Source organism: Alosa pseudoharengus, unplaced genomic scaffold (assembly GCF_046254945.1).
Source record: "Alosa pseudoharengus isolate Yale_2024_CS ecotype anadromous, Long Island Sound unplaced genomic scaffold, YU_APseudo_1.1 YU_APseudo_1.1_scf_24, whole genome shotgun sequence".
Taxonomy (NCBI): Eukaryota; Metazoa; Chordata; class Actinopteri; order Clupeiformes; family Clupeidae; genus Alosa; species Alosa pseudoharengus.
Window position 1 is genome coordinate 10904784 of NW_027468689.1, and position 22138 is coordinate 10926921.

A 22138-nucleotide genomic window follows, 5' to 3' on the forward strand; every position below is an offset into this window, starting at 1 on the left:
ATATAGCCCTTCAAGTGTCCAAATTGATTAATGTCAGCTTTGAAAGACTAGCATTTTATGAATGAATGTAAGTTTTGGAGGAGGAGTATAATATTTGCGCCTTGTTGTTTCTGTAAATACGGAGTAGTAAACATGGGAGTTACCTCGCAAGTGATCAGGGAGGTGTGTGTCGGGAGGCGCCAGGAGAGGCTGAGTTCGGCGGGTTCTCTGGAGATCACCTGTGCCGCAGGGGCAATGGGGAGCTTGCAGGTGATGAGGTGAGGGTGCTGCAAATCTGCGGAGATGATCAAAGAAGGCCACACAAATTTCTTTACACACATTTTGTTTTATTCTTATCAATTTTAGCATTGAATATTTTTGCTCTGTGTAATGTATAGTTACAGGTGTAGTGTAATCAACTCAATTTATACGTCTTTTGTACTGTCTTCATTATTGATCTATTGATCCATGCTAATTGCTTTTTGAAGATAAAGAAAAACTTGAATGCTAGAAAAAATATTTAAAATAATGATGGTAGTAAAGTTCCTTTCAATACCTTTAAATCTAATACTAATTCTAAATTGTATAATGAACCACAAGGCCACTGATTTACAGATCGATAATGTCATAATGCAGAGTTTTGGGTATTTCATAACAGTTTTTAAAAAAAAGATTAATGAATTAATTAAATGTATATGCATGATTTTGAGTCAGTGCTCAAAGATACTATAAGAAACAGACACATAGAAAATATATAGTCAATATTTATATTAATCTTTTAAACTTTTTTTTATCCATGTTTATATATAAATTATTATTATTATCATTATTATTTTTTAAGAAAATTCAATTGAATCAACAGTTAAAAGTTTAGGAAATGGATGAGTTTTGCATTCAATTATGATTCTTGCCATAATCAAGCAGTCGTAGTTATATTAATTGTGGGTTCCAAAAAAAGTTTGGGTTCCAAAAGAAGTTTGGGTTCCAAAAAAAGTTTGGGTTCCAAAAGAAGTTTGGGTTCCAAAAATCATGGGGTTTTCTTTTGGAGTGGAAAACAAATAGATGAAAACGTCTGTAGGATTTCACAATTGATTTCACATCTACAGAAGTAATTACATCAAACCTCTTTCTTCAGACATGAGAAAACAGATCTTTTCCCCTATGATTCTTTTATTGAATTCCTCAGTCACTATGTTTGGTGTCTATAGCATCCGTCAATGCAGACTCCTTAGGCCCAATGTGGCAGCACAAGGCTTGTTTTCGCCGTCCAATTGTATCCTTGGGACCCTGTTGTGAATGCTTCGCCTACTGCTGGTACTCAAACAATTACCACCAGCAAGTGGTTCAGAGCATCTGGCTCCGACAGTACAGAAATGGCCCTCTCCCTCTTTCTCTGCCTTTGAAGAGCGCCGATAAGCGAATGTGTTTATATGGGCAGACACAGAAACGGTGTTGCAGTGTTGCGTCCAAAAACTGTACAAAACACCACCCTACCCCCCTCCCCTCCATGTTTTACTTTTTTTTGGGCACAGCTGATGCTTAAAGGGCTTACAAAGGCCCATTGGGCCCCTTTTCAAAGGCGAGAAAAATGGTGCTTTATTTTAAATCAGATTATTCCAACTATGAGCTTACTGCCATAAAGCCATGACAACCAATGTTTTTTAAGCACTTAATTGTTTCAGATCAGAGTAAAAGGGAGAGGAGTGTAGGAGTTTTGAAATCAGTCATAGCAACCCATTGTGTTGCTGCAAACTCCAAGAGAATTTAAAGTAGATGTGTGTGAACAGATGTATAATTGTGTGCGCACACGTTGTAAGTGTCCTTCAAGATGTGTCAGACACCAAACAACAATTTAGTTTTTTTCCCCTGCGACTTCAGTCGCTGCCCACCAATGTGGCTTGTAACAGGACCTTCATAATTGTGCCAAGACCTTCATGCATTCCTGCATTCTCTTGCACTAAATCACATTGAACCTACCAGAAATCAAACTGTTTTCATAAAGTTGATTTTCGTTCACGTGAAGAGTAAGGGGCAGCCGTGGCCTACTGGTTAGCGCTTTGGACTTGTAACCGGAGGGTTGCCGGTTCGAACTCTGACCAGTAGGCACGGCTGACCTAACCCCTCTCTGCTCCCTGAGCGCCGCTGTTGTTGCAGGCAGCTCACTGCGCCGGGATTAGTGTGTGCTTCACCTCACTGTGTGTTCACTGTGTGCTGAGTGTGTTTCACTAATTCATGGATTGGGATAAATGCAGAGACCAAATTTCCCTCACGGGATCAAAAGAATATATATACTTATACTTACTTAGAGTTTTATCTTTGCCCTGCAATTAATCTACTTCAGATTTTCTCACTGGAAGTGGTGAGAGAGTGCATCAGTGGTGACTATTAGGGCAATCAGCAAGAGCTGTCATTATCCTGCAGCCAAAGCCAGGAAATGGAAGAACTAATAGCTAATGTTCAAAAGTCTTGTCTGTTCTGCTCATAAAAATTAATTCCCAGTCATAATAATGTTTTTTTTGTTGTTGTTGTTGTTTGATTATTGATAATTGAATAATCAGATCAACAGAAGAAAAGCAATGCACAAGCACTGTTTGTAGTTCAGGTATCTGAAAAAATCCAGGAGCACTGTTTGTTACTTTGTATGTTGCATAAGAACAACAGTATCATTAATAAGATTTGTGTTTAATTTGTAGAATTCATTAAAGGTAGGGTAAGCGATAGTAAACGATTTAACACTTTTCAGTTAATATCTCCTCACAATCCATTAGCTCTCCATTCTCTGAGAACATTGTAAAAACATTCTTATTCAATCCTAGTGTTTCTCGGGGAGCACTATAATGCAGGTTGCTTTGAACCAAAGTATCTGCTAAGACAGTTAACATTAACAAACACAACACAATGTCATCCAGTATTGCTTTCCCTACTATACCTTTAATGAATACGTAGTGTATATATATATATATATATATATATATATATATATATATATATAAAGTATACTAAAAAGAATTAAAAAAAAAATCAAGGAATGCAGTTAATATATATATTGATTTCTTTTTATTCTTTTTAGATTTGCACTGTACTAAATCCGACCTATGCTCACTTAGTTATTAAACGACTGATAAATTATATGCTGATAAACCATAGCACAGTTAATGCAAACTCCCTCAGGAAGCGGTTGGCATGTGAAAGGTCTGATGGTGTGGGCCGGGCGTGATACCTGCAGGAGTCGTGCAGAGGGGCCAGGATGGGCGCGCGTGGGCTGCCCTGGGCTGGGCGAGGCAGTGGGGCAGACGCGTTGCTGCTGGACCGGTTCGGTGAGAACACACCTATGGCACCACAACAGTGAAGAGCGAGCCGTTAGGGAAAAACAAACAAGCAGTGGTGAGACGCCTCGCCTCGCCTGTTCAGCCTCTGTTTCGCTGAAACAATAGACACTCTTTTTTTGTTGTAATCGAGCTACATATCACACCTCTAATGTATGTCTGTCAAACACAATTTACTATCAAGCATTAACCGATGTTGCTATTTAGTCATGCTACAGCACTGCGGGTGGTCATTAACAGCCTCCTGAATATCACAGAAAATCTATGAGAAACAAAATAATTGTTTACCAGAGTACTTTGGTGGATCAGGAGATTGGCACAGACTGTCAATCATATCCATGGGGGAGAGACAAGCTTGTAGTGGCTGGATCGTCAAGCACTCTGATAGTCCATCCTGGCTTAAATCTGTGCTTTGCCTTAGCTACAATGAAAAAGAAGACAAAAGAAAAACAATGACTTGTAAGAATGCTGAGAAACAGATATGCTATATGCAATTAATGTAATGCCTTGCAGAGTAATAGGGGTAGCCAGGAATGCCTAATCTGCTACCCACCAGACATGTAAAAGTAAAACACATTTCTGAATCCTTAAAGTAACCCAGAACATTCTCAAACTCAACAGAGGAATTTGGTTGATCCTTACTGTTGTATGTTTTTGGAGACTACAGTAACTAGTCTGAAAGACATCACTGATTTCAGAGGTAATTGTTTGCTGTTATTGTGATAGAGGTTCAATTTGAAAAGTGCTGCTAGAATGGCTCCCTGGTGTGCAATGTAATGGGTCTACATTTTTTCCTTAGGCCACATGAATAAATAGCTTATGTAAAGAAATCAAGTTTTTTTGCCATGGCCTTAGGAGGGTTATGCAACAATGACCCTTTATGCCCATCACTATAAGTACAAAAAGAGTATGCACGGTAGAAATCACATATCTAAAGCAAGTCGAGCTTTCTTTCAGTGGCTTGTTAAAAACAAAACAAACCATTTCTGAAAATCTTCCACAGAATCTGTTGCATTTGTGACATAGACAATGTGGAGTTGTCTTTGTTTTCTATTATTTTTTTTCTTACTTTTTCACTTTTTTTAGAAACAGCTTACCTTTACTTGCCGTAACTATAGTGATGTGACCTTTCTTGTCATTTTTGTGTTCATGTGTTAATGAGCACCGCACCTACACACGACAGTTAACAAGTTCCAGTTTGAGGAAGCAGCTGTGCATAGCCTACCCCCTGTGCTAGGCAGAGCTAACGTGTGTCGATAATGTGTCTAAATGAATCCTGCACATGCCTCCAGAGAAAATGACAGAATAGAACAAAACATTGTCACTCTAAGAAATTATGTCTTAATTAGCCTCTGAGACATAAAATGGAGATGGTAAAATTAAGATGTTTAATATAGTTTTATGCTACAGATCAGAGCTAGTGAGCGGAGCGCAAGCGAGTGAGGAGCGGAGCGGATGGAATTTTGTTGGAGCGCGGAACGCTTTTTAATTCAGAGACCGGAGCGGCCGCTCTGTTCCGCTCCAATTTCGCTCCGGCGCCGCTCACACCACGAGTCTGAAGCATATGCCCAAATCCACCTAGAACTCACGTCTTCATAATGAAACTAAGACCGTTACATTTCAGAATGAGGACATTTGTCATAGTGAAGTAACGGATTCGTTGCTGCAGCTAGGGGCAGAGACCACGTTCAGTGCCTAGCATTCAGAAACTGGAGCAGGGCCACAAAAAAAGCACACTCTAGGCAGATGAAACGCATACACACTACACATACAGGGGTGGACGCAGCCTCCCACACAAAAAGGATCACACACGAGGAAGACCTAAAAGGGTAACACGCTACACTAAAACACGGACATTAAAACAGTAAATAAAGACATTAACACACACAAACAACCCCCAGAGTTCTCCCCCGTATCCCAGAATGCATTGTCTCAGAGTCCGTAGCACATAGTCCAGCTTGCCGACGTTACAGTGAGTTCGTTGGGGATGAAGTCGCTAAATATTTTAGAAAGGAAACTGAAAGTCATAGGGCTTACAAGCGTACTATTCCTACAAAACAACTAGATACAAACAATGTAGAGCAAGAACAACTAGCCTATGTCGTGACACTGTTCCAGTGAGATTTATTTTGGAATTTAAGAAGACACATTTCGCGGAAACATGAGTGTGCTGCGGAGAGCAAAGGAAAACGTGAGCAATTTGAATCGCCTATGCTTTAAGTAAGGCTGAAGTAAAACTTGGACGCTAAACCTGTATTATTTAGGCAATTAATCCCACTGATCCCTTTAGTTTGAGGCTTATGTGTACGTTGCCAAGCTTGTTCGTTGTTGCACTGTCTGTGTTGCATTAGGCTATCTTTTACAATGTTCTATGAGTAACATTGCCGTTTCTCTTAGTTCTTTGGGATTTGAGTTTTCTAAGGTGACAATTCGGCTTGTAGATTATTTCTCCCTCTTTTAAATTGGAGCGAGCGTGGAGCGATTTCACTGGAGCGGGAGGATTTTGAAGTGGAGCGGGGAGCGAAATTGAGCGGAGCGGCCTTACGTGAATTTGAGTGGAGGAGCGGCCAAGTGAACAGCCACCTGAGCGAGGAGCGGGATATTCGCACCGCTCAGCTCCGCTCACTAGCTCTGCTACAGATATAGGTTATGCTACACGTAGATGCTACAGATATAGGTTATGCTACGTGGAACAGTATAAATGACATTCTAAAGAAATATGTATTTAAACTGCAGTCAGTTGGAGTGGGGCGGGGGTGGGGGGCACTTAGTTATCCATGTCCACATCCCTGTATGCATAGCTATTCCACATTCCATATATTTGATTTGTCATAATCCAGAACAATTTATGCCCATTAAAGACTGTTTATTCATTGTCAGTCTCCCACGATGAACTTGAACTGATGAATTGCCTGAGTTGACACAGACCTTTTTCCTGGCCTGCTGCTCCTTGCTGGAGTGTGACTTCACATGTTTGCGCAGAGAGCTTGGGTCTGTGTAGCGCTTAGAGCAACCCTGCACCTGGCATCCGTACGGCTTCTGTCACCCAAACAAACAACCAGAAAGGAAGCACGATCATATTGCATTTCATCTATATGGACACTTGATGTTGCCACTGCCACAGTCTGTCAGCGGAAAAATACATATAAAACATATAAATGTTTAGCTGATTGAGTCTATGGTGTGTAGTCCACTTTCCTCCATGGAGGCCAGGGTAACTGAATGGTGGAGGAAGCACTCACAGTGTCGAGGTGTGTGCGTTGATGTTTGGCACGGTCGCTGGAGTTGCTGAAGGCCTTGTGGCAGCCAGGGTGCTGGCACACGTAGGGCTTCTCCCCTGTGTGGCTGCGCAGGTGAATCTTCAGGTTCTCCAGGCGGGAGAAAGCCTTCTGACAGCCCTCAAACTGGACCACACACACAAACACACAAAACAACATCTTTATAATGCTGATTCATGCATTAATACTGATTTGACTTTCCCTTTAATTATATGATTACTGATTTGATTTTCCCTTTCATTTTATACGAGGCATTGTAAAGTCACTTGACTCAATTCATTCTTCAGGCACATAGATGCACATTATATCCATAATGTGCATCTATGTCCGCATCTATGTCCGCAAAAAGATCAGTGTAGTCCAAACATACTCCAGATGCATGCCTCTCCCACACAGGTGCATTTTGCGTGACACTGAGAGGTCATACCCACAACACAGCTGTCCCCAACACTGGTGTGACCTGCCATAGGTGAGAGGAACCAGCAGAGGACAGTGTTTACTTTAACTGGCGAGGGCAATCACCACACAGCAGCACACCTACAGGTCAAGGTGATAATTCTCACATGTTACAAGCAGGCTCACGTTCACAGCATCTATTTTTTTTTAATTTTCTTTTCAAATGTTTTATACTTACTTCACAGACATGGCTGCGACCAGACTGGGTAACATTCTCTCACTGTTGTCTCATTTTCATCAAGTCCTTCAAACTGTTTGAACTTGTATTCTGTTGTCTGGCTGACTGGACTGCTTGTTCAGAGGAATGTGAGAAAGCGTTTCCACAGTATTTTACATATTAAGCTATTACGTTAATGACATCAGCCCTGAGGTATGCAAGTCATTAAGTGGAATTTGCCTACGCTCCAACCTTTTGTCCTCTCAGTTCTCGAGCATTCCCATGGAAGAATAACTCAGCTTTGGAGACTTTCTGGCCAGGCCATGCTCTGAGTGATGAAACCACTGACCTCTTTTTAACAGGAAGAGAACTGCCACAGCAGGGTTGTGCACAATTCGAATTGCAATTTTGCTTCCTGTTTGCTACCTCAATTGAAATGCAAGAGAAATTCAAGAATTGAATTGGAATTAAAGAGCCAGTTTCAATTCAATTCTGGAATTTTGCACAAGCCTGGGCCACAGAAATGATGATGATTACTTTGTAATTGTGTGACCACAATTAAAAAGAATAATCGTTTGAGGCTACGTGAACATTGCAACATTGCATCTAGGTCAGCTGTGGATCTTTCTCTGTCTGCTGGAAGAACTGCTCTCTGTCTGGTCTTTTGAAACTTAAAAGCTTTTTAGCAGGTTTGTGTGTGAAGGGCTGAGCGGAGGGATGTTTGTTGCGTGGACCAGGGTCAGGAAGGTTATATGTAGCTTTAGTGCTGGATTCACGCGAAACTGTTGTTGACTTTTTCATAATACAGTATATTGCCTGAGTGCTAGAGATAAACTATTGTGATTGACAGTCAGTGATAGAATCTTAATCTACGTTTACACATTACATGTGTGTATTTAGTCTGATAGTCCATCAGAAATGCCACACAGCAACAATTCATTGAAGTTCCCTTCACACTGGGCATGTATTCAGGGCCTGTGCCATTCATTGGCTTTCTACAGCATTCATTAGCTTTCTATTTATCCTCATACCTGCCGCCTGCTCAAAGAGCCCAAAGTAAACAGTTGCTTATTAAAACAGGGGTACAGGACTTCAGAGAAAAGTCACAAAATCAGTATGGAACTGCTTTCTAGATTACTCCTCTCTTAAGGCTACTTAAAAAACAATAGTATGAAATTTACCTAAAACTCCTGAGTGTATGATCATCTTACTAAATCACTTCTGGTCCTATCTTCAGACCTTCTTGGTCTCAGAAGGCAATTTGTTTACAATGATCCTTTAAACGGGTCCTTGCTGGGCACTCACTCCATGAGCTCTTAGCACCCTGACAGCAGCCATTGGGGTGTAAAGTTATAACCTCGGACTCCTTTGATTTGCTGTCTGATCATTAGTGTGGTGAACCAACCCCCTGAACAATCAGAGGTGTCCTCTAAGAGGCAGCAGAACAAACGGCTGGGGAAAAGGCGAACAGGATCCATAAGGCTTTTGCCCCGGGGCACAAGAGTGGGAGGCAGGGCACAACACACACACACACACACACACACACACACACACAAAGACATATACACACACACACACACACACACACACACAAAGACATATACACACACACACACACACACACAAAGACATATACACACACACACACACACACACACACAAAGACATATACACACACACACACACACACACAAAGGCACAGACACAGCCTCAGACATCAACCGTGTGCCAGTGGCACAGAGGAGGCCAATGGATGCAAAGCAAACGGCCGTCCGGAGGAAAGCTTGTCAGACGAGTCGTTATTTAATAAAGCCTGACCCCCCCCGCTGGCCGCTGCTCAGACAAGCGTAGCTGAATAGCCAGAGCCGTGGGCCCAGTGCCATCACACCGCCTGGAGCTGACAGGCCAGGCAGACAGCCACGTTCACGACAGGCAGGCGGTGGTGCGGGGATGCCGGGACCGTGCCAACGGTCTGAAGTCTGGCAGCACCTCTCTAAACACACACCTCTGTCCTCAACTCCACCCGGCAGTCCCCAAACACTACCCCCCCAACAAAAATATGCAAAAACTGTCAAACTTTGCCGTATACATCCCGAGAGCACAAGCTCTAACAATTGTTATCTCCCAAACACACACACATACACATACACACACACACACAGATTTATCAACAAATGCATGGGCAGTTCTGTAAACCATCCAAACCCCCCTGAAAAAGAGCAGCCCTTCCTTGTCAATCATCATTATGCTATTACCTCTTATATTAAGCACTTCTCTAATCGCATACTCTCCTAGCTTCAATTATGAGGTTTAGTTTTATCTTCACGCAGAAAACTGATTCTTAGCAATAGTTATAAGTTATTTTTATCTTTGATATGTTTGAGTGCTTTACATCAACTGTTGCCAAGGAATGATTGCTGCTGTGATAGGCTTACAGCTGTGTGATATATTTAGGCAGATTCATTAATAATGTGTAATTAATGAATAGAGTTTAGGATTTATTTTCTTTTTTAAGTTTTATTAGTTGTCATCAGAATCAAGTAAAACAAATTAAGTAAAGTAATATCTGCAGAAAGAGGATCCTTTTTTGAAAACAATTGTTTGAGAAGGGGAAAAAAATCCCGCTCCTCGATTCAATAAAGCCCGCTAAAATCCTGGAAGCTTTTTCAACAGTTCTGACAAGGATAGAATTTCAAGCTTTTCCTAGCGGAGTGAACTAACTGAATTAGTTCAGTCTAACTGATCTCTATGAGTTTACGCACTGAGGCACATTCACACACAACCACACCACCCCATGTCAAATCAGGCAGCACATCAGAGTTGAGATTAACATGGCCCTCATTGTGAAGAAGCACCGCTAGAGGAGTCTAAGCCAGGAGCACACGCAGTGGGTGGGGTGGGGGGCTAGGAGGAGAGGGAGAGACCCATCTCCATCAGGGTTTTGAGAGTAAGAGAATAAGAGCATTCCACACCATGTGAAGTAGACAAATCGTGCAGTCTGTATAATGAACCTTTTCTGTGGGTCATCTTCCACAGAAGAATCCTTAAAGGTTCTAACGAGCCGCATGTGAGGAAGGGTTCTTCGCAGATTCCTTTTGGTGGTAATTTCCATGGTAGTGAAGAATGTTTCTGCCATAATTGTTTATCCAGGGAAGGTTACTTGTGCCTTAGTAAACGACTACCAATAACATACAAAAAGAGGATTAAAAAGTGCTGATTAAATCAAATAGGTATAAAATAAAGCGAAAACACTTTTGGATGGTTCTGTAGAACTGTAAGCTATTATACACTGATACTCTAAATAGCCTCAAAAAGCTTTCACATAGAGGGATCTAAAGTGGACCGTTTAGAGTTCTACCTAAGCCAAGAAACCCCTGTTTTGTAAAAGGCTATATGCGAGAGTAGAAAGAGCACAATCACTGTATTCAATTCCAAGAGCCTTTCTACATTCTGAAACCAGCATTAAACAATGGAACTAAGTGGTTGAAAGTCTCCACAGCCACCAGGGTAGAGATGTCAGTCCACCATAATTAATGGTACATTCAGCCAGTGTAGAGGCGGCAGCCTCCTTCCTGCCATTTTGTTCGACTCAAGGGGCTATTAACGAGGACCGAGAGCCAGAAAGCAGACTAGATTTTTTGTTTTCAAAGTGATTTTGATTTCTTTATATAAAGTACACAATAATGTGACTAAAACAAGCATGCACTCGCACATGAAATGCAACATAATTTGGCCACACAGGTTTTGCTAAATATTAAAAGCAAAAACACATCCATCATAATCTACGTCTGTGAGTAGTTACAATAACCAAGCAGTTAGGAGAAATTAGTAGATGGAGCAGATTTTGGTTTAATGGAATTTGCAGGGTACGATGAAGTGAACTAATTTATGATCCAAGATTGCTGGTGGCTGACGGTAAAGTGCTTTTTAATATCACTTGTCTGGCTGTTATCAGATGATATTTAACTAGATTGTGTTTGTGCTAAATCATGGTGTGTTAATAGGAGTCAATAGGAGACCTAAAAGCTTATTTAACCTTTCCCTTTACAAACAGGGGAAGAAGGGAGAGCAGTGTGTGCAGTGAACATGGAATGGGCCAGGTTAAACATGTCATGACATGCTCATAGCAACGTACAGAGAATGGAGTGTGTAATGTGATCTGTGTAATAATGACCGAGTGGTGTGTGTGTGTGTATGTCTGCCATTCTTCTCTGTGTGCCAATCACACCTGACAGAAATGCTAACGCTGTGTATTTCCGTTAAAGAAGCCATCTCCTTTGAAATGTTCAGTTGAGGTGTGTTTTTGAGGGATTGAGGATTCTGTGTTTTTTTTTTTTTTTTTTTTTTTTAACAAAAAACCTCTTTTGGTCTAGAGTTACAAGCGACCTGAAAGCATTGCGCGTCTCTGGTATCCATGGACACGGGGTCTGGTTTAGAGTAATAAGTGAGAGTTTGGTATGAAAGGTCGCCCCGCGGGTATGCACCCCGTCAATGATTGACACGGTGGGTGAGACGAGGCGAGGGGAGGGATGCAAAATGCCCCATGTCTTACTCATCTGAACCAGGTGCTCTGCCCGGATGGGCAAGAGGCAAAGGGCAAGAGCACCTGCTGCTCCTCTGGCTCAAATGTCCAGCCTGGCTGTAGGTGAAATTACACCACTGTAATTTGGCTTTCAAATGATTTAAAAAAAAAAAATGTATTATCTTTTTTCTTCGCTGAATAGGTACTAGCATAGTTAAGAGCACTTGAGACTCTCAAGAGAGCTTCAGTCTGCGTCTCACTTCATTCCCTCCACCCCTATTCCAGTAGCGTGCTTTGCTTTTTGTTTTTTTCTGTTCAGACATATCGCTCCAAGTCTGTGGCTGTAGCTCCATGACTGACAGCGGCTTGGCTGCCGCGAGCGCACTCAGTATAGGGGAGAGCCTCGCAGCAGGAAGTGAGGCGTACGCCTGCCAGTGCTTTAGTCAGTGCAGGCCCTTTTGTAGCGATTTAATAACTACATAACTGCCTAAAAAGGGCCCCATGTTAATCACCACAGTCTGGAGCCTAATTAGGCTCATCGATGGCCAGAGTTAAGAAGAGACCCAACCCCTCAAAAGCTGAATTCATATCTCTTGCCTGACGCTGGATGAAAGCAGGAGGAGGAAGTAATGTTTTTCTTGTGCTCTTAACATGATCAGTGTCCTTAATTTGTCCCTCTACAGGAGCTGATGGTCCATGAGCTTGATAGTGCTAAAAGACAAGGGCTCTTGCAGTGAATGTGAAGAATATCACACATCACAGTCTACACATCTACACTGTTTGACAATCAATGGACACATAGATCAGAGATGGACTTCATGGACATCCTTTTAACATGGACATCCTTTTAACACATCTATCATATAGATACAGCTAATTGTCATATCAAGGTCCTGAGTCATATAGAACCGTATGACCCAGAGAGCAAGGGCTGGTGGACCATTGCTGGCCCACTGGGGGCAGATCTGGTGGTCTGCTGACATTTTGCTCAGTGGTTTTCCTGCGATCCACTGGCGGGTTGCTGACAAACGCCCCACCGCTTTGCCCATTATGGTCCAATTTTTTTTTTTATTCATTCAGTTTTTTTCTCTTAATATTCACAAGAAGTTAAAATAAAGGTGATGATGGCCCAACAGTGGCTCAGAAGTGGTACACCTCCGGCGGCTAGCCACTGAGCTTCCAATATCTGCAACTCTGATTTTGCTATTTGGGTGTGTTGTAGATGTTTAGATATGTTCTTTATTGTGTACAAACAAACTATTAAAGATGACCGCTACCAGACTATTTGACTAAATATCTACCTGAGAAGTTGCTAATCATCATTGTAACAAACCTACAGTATGGCAGTCGGAAAGGGGCAAAACAGGGACAGTATAAGAGAGACTGCTGGTGTCTGGCTGTGCAGTGTACCGTGCACTTGTTGGGCTTCTCTCCTGAGTGAACCCTCATGTGGATGAGCAACTTGTAGCGGGCGTTGAAAGGCTTCTGTCTGCGCGGGCATCCTGCCCAGTAACAGGTGAAGTCCTCTCCCTTGCGCTGGTCCACGTGAAGCTTCTCGATGTGCTTCACCAGTTCCTCTCGCTGGCTGTGGGTGGCGCTACAGTCCACCCAGCGGCAACAGTAGCCTCCACTGAAATCCTCCTGCTCCCCATCCTCATCTTCCACTATGGGGCACGATGCCTTGGGAAGGCTGCTGGGGCTAAGGCTCTCCTCGCCATACAGCCCCAAGGGGCCCTCAGGCTCTAGAGGATGCCCCAGGATGGGCAGGTGCTTGTGGGAGTGGTAAGGAGGAGGAGGCCCCCGTGGAGGAGTGGGAGTGTGGATAACCGTAGCCAGCTCTAGCTGTAGCTGTAAAGACCGATGTACGCAGTCATCTCCACCATCTTGTCTCTTCATGCCTCTGTCCATGGAGAGACCTTCAGTGGGCAGCTGTTGCTGCCCCACCACCATGTTGGCTAGCTGGCCCTCCAAGGAGCCCATCTGCTCCAGCCGCTGCATGCGTGCACACTCAGGGTCCGGGTGGTCGTCCGTGGTGACGGACAACGCCAGCCTGGCGCTGAGTCTGGGACTGGGGATGCAGCTGCCCTTCACCCCTAGGAAGTGACCGCACACCTCGGACTGCTGGGGTGACGCCATCGTGGCCCCTGGCCCCAGCAGGTGGGACGCCGGCGAACTCCGCGAGCCGTTGATGTACGCCACCAGCGAGGTGGGCGAGGTGCGGATGACCGAGTTCAGGTCGATGCCGATGCCGTCCGACATCGGCGACATGGACAGCGCCCGCTTCTTTGCGCGCGCGGGAAGGCGGGGGCTGCCGGCGTCGCCTCCACCACCGAACAGGTACGAGGGCAAGGAGGTCGAGTTGGAGACGCTGGTGGCCCCAGACATGGCTGTGCCAGGCGGGAGGGCGAGTGTCTCCGGGCCCTCCTCTCCGATCGTGTTGGAGCACGGTTGCGAGCACAGAGGGGGGAGTACTCGGTACCCATAGGGCCATTCTTGCCGGCCGCTCCGGATGGACAGCGTGTCAGGAATGCTGAGAGTTGTTGAGGCAAGAGATTCCCTTGATAGCAAAGACCTGCCAGGGCAAAAGATGGTAAACAGCAGAGGTTACAGTATGTTTGAGTAAGTCTGTTTGAGGCGTCTTCCACCTTTTCATTATGCTTCCCTGCAGTGTAATTTCCCCTAGGGATCAATAAAGTCAGTCTGTCTATCTGTCTATCTGTCTATCTATCTATCTATCTATCTATCTATCTAATGTACAGTACAGTTAAAATATGGTCAGCTTCACATCTGTATATTTCCAAGTAAATACCAAACAACTGGCTACACATCATCATCATTCTGAATACAGCTCATTTTGTGGTGGCTAGAACACTTCCACACTCACACTGTTACTCTGAATTAGATAGATAGATAGATAGATAGATAGATAGATACTTTATTGATCCTCAAGGGGAAATTCAAGAATCAAGGTTTAACATTCAGTGCATTTTATCCTAAAAAGACAAAAAGAAAATAGCAGAGAAGGCCAAACAAAACACCTTATAAATGTCTCCATTGTTCTCGCTCCCACATTGGTGAGCAGAATTTGCTTCACATTAAGTTAGTGTCACTTTCTAGTGCAAGATACTAATCCACACAGTATTCTATTATGTCACGCCATCTGTAGGTAATACTTACCTGGTATCTGTAAAAGGCACGACCAGACCAACAGAATGGGAGAGGACCGAGGGTCCAGTGCTATGGTTAGGCTGGTGTGAGGGGAGTCCCAGACTCTGAACAACCATGGTGTTATTGGTCACCTGCAGGTTTACATTGGTGGGGTGTTTGTTGACATTCCCCTGTGGTAAATGACCTACAGTAGGAAAGATTGAAGGAAATAACATTTGTTCAGTGCCAGTCAAAGTAGATCTGACATTGTTTAATAAGGCTGAACGGAAAAAAGAATAAAAATGAAACCCAATGGCCACTCAGTGCTCTTAACCAGAGACTTTTTAAATGAGGACACACTTGAGGATCACTTAAAAAATCCTACAAATGTATGGGGACAGTTTGTAAAACACCAAGTTGGCGATTGTCTACACATATCATGCCCCTTCCCCCACCACAAGCCAATTGTTGGCTGAACAGGAAGTCCTGCCCTGAAAGGATCATGGTGATCAAGTGCACTATGACATTCACACACACACACACAAATGCAACACACACACACACACATCCCAGACTGCAACATCACACCCTAGGATATCCATAACAATTTTGATTCTTCTGTAAACAACACAGAGATTGGTGGAGTATTGGTCTAGCTCTGACAACTTCACAGTATTGCAATATCCAAAGTACTGCAGCATTAAAAGCCTGGAGCAGTGACTAGGTTTAATGATTAAGGATTTAGAGAGCAAGCGGTCATATGGGTTAGAAATCCCCTAATTGCAAAATTGTCAACATCAGGTTAATAATTAACTTCTTCATCTGCACAGCTTCCTCAAACCCTCTCATGAGTGGCACAGTCAGTGGTTTAGGAGAACTGGCCTCTTAATTAAAGAAGCATGCCAACTTTTGGGGAAATTAGCCTATACACCAGTTAGCCTATAGCTAAAAGAGGGCTAGGCTAACTGATGCATCTCACTTCCAATGAATCATGCTAAGCTAGGCTAAAAGTGTCAGGCTAAGTTATTGCACACACAGAGAAGAGAAGATTATGTGTCCTCTTATCTAATTCTGAGTAGACGGCAAATTTCCCAAAACGTTCCTTTAAAGACTTTTAAAAAAAAACAATTAAACACAGATCAGCTGACTGGCATGACATTGCACTGCAATTTTGTGTGTGTGTGTGCGTGAGAGAGAGAGAGAGAGAGAATGCATCTGTTTGTATGATCTGCTTGCTATATCTTAATGATACGTTTACACACGTTTCCAGACTGATGAGATCACCTGCTATTTCCATCACTAAAAAAACACTGAAAATAAAGAATGCTGTGAATATCACTTTTGTTTGTATTTGTGAGCATTTTCTTTTATAAAGAAACAAATAAATATCTGTGGTATTCCCATAAAGAGACGCTTTCTGCTCTGTTAATTACTAATGAGTTTTTTCCTTCTTGTTCTCCAGTCTCAATGGCTCAATGGCTTGCTTGAGCACCAGCTTTCTGCTTGGTTAATTATACAAAATATGAGAAAGAGGATTGAGAGAGAAGACATGGTGTGGGCTGTTAGATGTCATTGAGGTGAAGTGAAGTATGAAGCTTGCTATGTAAATCAGCGGCACTCACTTATTTTGGCAGCAAAAATGCAAGTATCTTATATAGACCCTTTCAAGAGAGTTCCATTATCAGCATCATAGTTGGCCCCACAAGGCTTCCGTTTTAACATTCCATATGTTATCTTAATGCAGAGGAAGTAGATTGGGAACCAAATAGAACGTTCAAGCATTGTTTTTGTTTTTATTGTTGAAAGGGTCTATACTGTATATAAACCTCCCTGATGTGCTTATACGGTATTTCAATTAATCAGTATAGTGGAGCTCATGCAATCCCTACATGCATGGGTAAATTGCCTCTTTCAACTAGACTGATTTTGTGTACCAATTGATATGGTTGGGAAGGGTTAGTTTGGTGAAATGACCCATAGTGTTTATCTGTGTAGGTGTGTGTATCTCAGAAGTGGCCAAGCAAGATGAGTGGGATTGGGAAATGTTTAACCGGGAGAGAGACACTTGCAGAATGACCTGCACTTCACAAACACCATGATGTTTCATGTTCCGGTCTACTGAGCTGAGAAATATGGTAATGCTGGAAAACAACAGTTCCTTTGCCCAAGAAACCGAGCTTTTGTCTTTAATACAGAGTCTCACCTCCAATGTTGTGGAAAATCCATCAGACCTGACTGTCAGAGCTTTATTTGTTTTAACATGCTAAAAGGGCCAAAACATGCTATTCAAATGATATTTTTCCATATTTAATATTAATATTTAGTATGTGTATATAGTATATATTAAATATATATCACTGCTGATGTTTACATACATGGATTGAATGGACACTTTTGGACGTAAAGGACGCTGATTGTTGATGCAACGCTGTCATTATATTAAGTGCAAGCATACTGATGTGGATGACTGGACTTGAACAGCAACAGTTTTACGCTTCTCCCCCCAAAAAATACAATGGCTCAATTTCTCACCTTTGCCACCACCAGCCTCTAGACATTTTGCTTTGGCTCCCTGTTTTGAGCAGGAGATGGAGGCTGCAGGTGGAAGAGACAGGGATGATGCCTGTTTCCACGACGATTGCGGAAAGCTGAGGATGTCATGACTCTTCCCATTAGTCAGCACCTGTCGGCGAAGACTGAGGCTGGGAAACAGGACCGGACCTCCGAGTGTCTGAGACTGGACTCCCACACCTGGACCAGAAGGGTGGTGAAGGGCGCTCGAGCAGGATGGGTGACTCTGGACCCCTCCGGGGGGCAGCTGTTGACCAGTGAGTGCACCCAAGGCATGTGGAACATTGGAGGGGGACACCATAAGGTTGCAGGCTCTCCCGTTCATGTCTTCCACAGCTGGGCTGATTAGAATGACATCCCTTTCTGGAGCAGATCAGATGAGGAGAACTCTTTCACAAGTGGTCAAAAGTGTAACAACAGTGCAGTTGATACAAAAATATTTTTGTATATGTTATGTTTATTTAAAAAAAGAATACGATCATCTAGCAATTTATTTATCCTTGAGCTTTCAACTTCCTCATATCAACCAATATAATAGACTATAGTTTTGTTATTTATCAGAACTTTCAAATCATATATCGAAGTTTGAGTTCGAGTTTGAGTCAGTGCACAGCAGATGGCACGCTGGAGATATTAAGTAACTACATGTCAGATAACTTTTTTCCCTGAATAACTTCTGAAGCCAATATTCCAAAATCATGGCATATAAAACGTTTTCTAGTCTAATGTGTGTCAGCAAGTTCTAAGCTACTGTAAGATTTCCAGGTAACATACCTGAAGTCTTGTCAGAACTCTTTCATGATCCATCACATTCGCACTCTCGCAGTCTCCAAAGTTTACAATCCAAACTCGTAGTGAACCCAAGCAATACTGATCCCAACCAGTGACTTGTCAACGGCGCCTCTCATCGGTCTTCTGAAGTGTTGGTATGCCACTTTGCTCGTTGCTATTCATTTTCAGGAGCACCACGCATACTGAGCATAATGATAATCGTCTCCAGGGGCGCACATTGGTTAGCCTTTAGCTTGCTGCATTAAATTGCGATGATGTCATTCCGGATCAGTCTAAGTTCAGCAGTTTGTTATTTTAATGAAGAATATTTGGGATTTTCAGACCGTAAACAATTAATTATTAACTTCCTATGGAGTTTAATCTACAATGTGCGTGCGCGTGTATGACTACTTCAAGCGCAATAACGCGCGTGAAGATTTGGAGATTTGAGAGAGCGTAGTTTGAACGTCCATATGAGTAGGCTAGGTTATGCTACTCACCACGAAGTGCAACTCATGAACCAGATACTAACTGGCTTCTTGACTTCTTGTATTTTTCATTTTCTTGATGGCAAACGTGGACAGCTTCAAGCTTTTTGTTTGAGGCACCGTTCTACTCAGATTTTAGTTTTGACGCAAGAATGTAGGTTTATGATAGACTAGCCTATATATTTATCCTACCACCATGTCTTTTGAAAAGACCCATGTAGAACTTAGAACAGAATTATATGCGACACAACATGGTCCGTCAGCCATCGGCCTATATTTTTTCTTGTGCAAATGTTTGTGTACCTGCGGTAGTTTGACATCCGTCACCTTTCTCCTTACACTTAGCTGTGCCTTACTCCTTTCTACCAGCAATTCGAGTGTTTGCACAGCAAGTGCTGCACACCGTTGGCATGGCAACTTTGTGTGTGTTCTAGGGTGACTTGGGAAGGTAAGAGTGAAGGTAGAAGAACACTAGAGAATTTCTATGCGCAGTTTAACTATTCCTCGGCAAACATTGTAATCACATGGCAACCTATTTATTACCTACTCAAAATAACGTGGTTACAGTACATTACATGATTTCTATAGTACCCTATGTTTATTTCACACACGTGGTGGTCCTGGGTCTGCCATGGCATGATGCGTGTATAGGCTACAAGAAAAATAGGTGATTTGTTTTACATAATTTTATAGCCCTACTAGGCCTATCTCTCACGTTCTCCTTATGACATCTAAATAGCCTACAACATTTATAGCATGTTTGAGAGGGAAAAAAAACATTCATTTTTGACCATTAAGATAGCCTGCTCCTGGTTTAGCTCTAAGGGTAAAAGTAAATGTTTTGAAAAATGAGGTGCATTGGCTAGGCCCAAATAAGGAGTTTCCACTCATGCATTATGTAGTGGATACGTAGACCTATTTTAGGCTACAGCCTACTTATCAACATTGAAATTAAAAAAATAGTGGCCGCTAGTGGTGATATACTAGAAAGTATCTTTGATGCATTCCTCATTTGGAAGGTTTCAGTGACTGCCCCGGTATCAAGAATTGAATATTGGGTTTACAACGCTGATGAAGGCGAATTGTGTTTGGAACTGGTGTGAAGCATGCCTACAGCTGGGATGGATGTTGGATGAATACATGTGTGACTATATAATTCTAGATTTTGTTTAAAGTAGATTGTTTTTCGATATCTGTTCCAAAAGGTTTCAGCCAGCAGAGGGCACTGCCTCCATAGAAATGACAGAACCTTCAAAATGTTCAATATTCATCTCCTCGTTGCCTTTCCCATTTAAACTCCTATTTCACCAGTAACCCAGAGATGTGGTGTATTACATGTCATGTATTACAGACCTGTTTTTTCCATTGCTGTGTGAGTGCAGAGAGAGAGGGAGAGAGAGAGAGGAAGAGATGAAGTAGGCTATTAGATTAGCATAGAGGTGGAGAGGCTGATATGCTGTTGCAGCAGATAAATGCACTACTGAGCTCTCTGACTCTCAAAGAATCCATTTCCATACTTGATGGTGGTTGCAGTGTGACTAAAAGTAGCAAATCACCCTGGTCCCCGGTCGTCCATTTCAACGTCAGCGTGAAAGACTGTTGCTAATTCTTTTTGGAAGTTCTATTGCAATATTCACTTAAAGCAACTCCTGAGTGCTCGCTTGCCATTATTAATCCTCTTCTCCTCTCTAATGACACTCACAGTCAAACTCAACCTTTCAGTGCCACCCATTTAGCTTGACTAGAGTGTTGTGAATAATCGGACTGATCCATTTCTTCAACCATTCATCTTCTCTTCGTTGTCTAGAGCTTTTAAATTCCTGCCCTAAATCGTGGAACAGGATGTGATAATTTAATTAGGTAATTCATACTGGTCGTGCCTACTATGGTAGCCTAGAATACTTCATGTGCTTACATTACAAGATGCAGGAACTAAGATCTCAGCCACACCAGAAACAACAAAGCAAACACACGGATCAATGCAGCACACTGTAATACAGTCCTCACTAGTCAATGCAAGGGTGTATTATTACTAAGTGCCTTTTGAAGTCATCTGTCTGAGCCACATAGATTTCAAAGCCTACCCCTCAAGGAGGAAAAGGTTATTGTGATGGCATTTTCATTCCACTCACTGATAGGGAAGCAGAGCCTTCTCTCCCTGTTTCTCAAAGGAAGCTGTGTTTCTTCTATAGATAACAAAATATTGGAGCTATAGCTAATGTGGCCATTTTAAGGGGTCATTGTTAAAAGCTAGACACTCTGGTAGAAAAACAACCTTTTCTAAATGTTTTTCTAAGTTAGTCATCGGAGGTGACAATACAGCATTAGTCAATAGATTAATAGGTTTACCCTGAGTATTGTTAGCACGTCATTTACGTCACACAGCTGTCTGTCTGTGAGTGCAATCAATTAAGTCTCACATGCTAGTCTGCAGTGCGCAAACAGAATATATTCAGATATCCGATAGTGAGTCAGTGACTATTAGTGAACCCTGTATTCTCAAAAGTTGTACTGAAAAGCTCAGGAAGTGGACATCTTCACCGGTGTTTGTTAATGATTTACACAGCTGTGGGGTTCATGGGTGAAGCCAGTGTGGCATTTGTGGGTAGGTGCCCACATCAAGGACTTGAGGTTTGACTTGTTTTTGTTGCTGATTGGATCATAAATGGCCAGCAGCGAAGAGGCATGACCAAAGAATTTGATGGTACTTGTTGGTGCCCCCTCATCAAGGGTTTGTGTTTTGTTTGTATATGTTGCTGACTGGTTCATAAACGGACACAGCAACAAAGAGGATTGACTGAAGAGTTTGTTGATATTTGTTGGTGCTCACATCAAGCAGGCTTGTGGTTTGACTGGTTACGTTACTGATCGAATCAGAAACGGCCACAGCAATGAAGGAATGACCAAAGAATGTGTTGGTAGGCCCCAGCTGTGGCGCAACTGGCAGGGGCACCTGCACCATACGCCGGCGACCCGGGTTCGATTCCCGCCCCGTGGTCCTCTCCGGATCCCACCCCGACTCTCTCTCCCACTCACTTCCTGTCACTCTCCACTATTCTGTCGCATTAAAGGCATAAAAGCCCAAAAAAATATACTTAAAAAAAAAAAAGAATGTGTTGGTATTTGTTGGTAGAGCTCATGAGTGTGGAGGGGAGGGAGTCTGGGACGGCAGATACCACTGTTGAGCCTTCTGGAGGTGTCTACACCTGCTGTATAGGGTCTAATTCAATGAAACACCCATGAAGACAGATGCCTGCTTGATAACCTCAGTGAAATGCTTTTAAAGGCTGCTCTGTTGGTGATGTGTTTTACCCGCAAAGGTTGATTTATTAGATTTTGTTTTGTTTTTTTGATGGTAAATAGGCTTGATTGTTGATTGGTCACTGTGTGAAATTCCCTACCTACTATGAGATGACATCTCTCCTGTGTATATTTGTTTAATA

At 42.6% G+C, this 22138-nt stretch overlaps 1 protein-coding gene across 1 annotated transcript; it reads right to left on the reverse strand.

Moving 5' to 3' along the window:
• Positions 1 to 214: 214 nt before the first annotated feature.
• Positions 215 to 17761, reverse strand: glis3 (GLIS family zinc finger 3). Its single transcript, XM_076302457.1, has 8 exons — positions 17398 to 17761; positions 14896 to 15070; positions 13129 to 14290; positions 6548 to 6709; positions 6234 to 6344; positions 3594 to 3726; positions 3130 to 3308; positions 215 to 274 (listed from the first exon to the last, which is right to left on the reverse strand). The coding sequence occupies exons 1-8, from the start codon at positions 17759 to 17761 to the stop codon at positions 215 to 217; spliced, it is 2346 nt and encodes a 781-aa protein (XP_076158572.1).
• Between the last annotated feature and the right edge of the window lie 4377 nt (positions 17762 to 22138).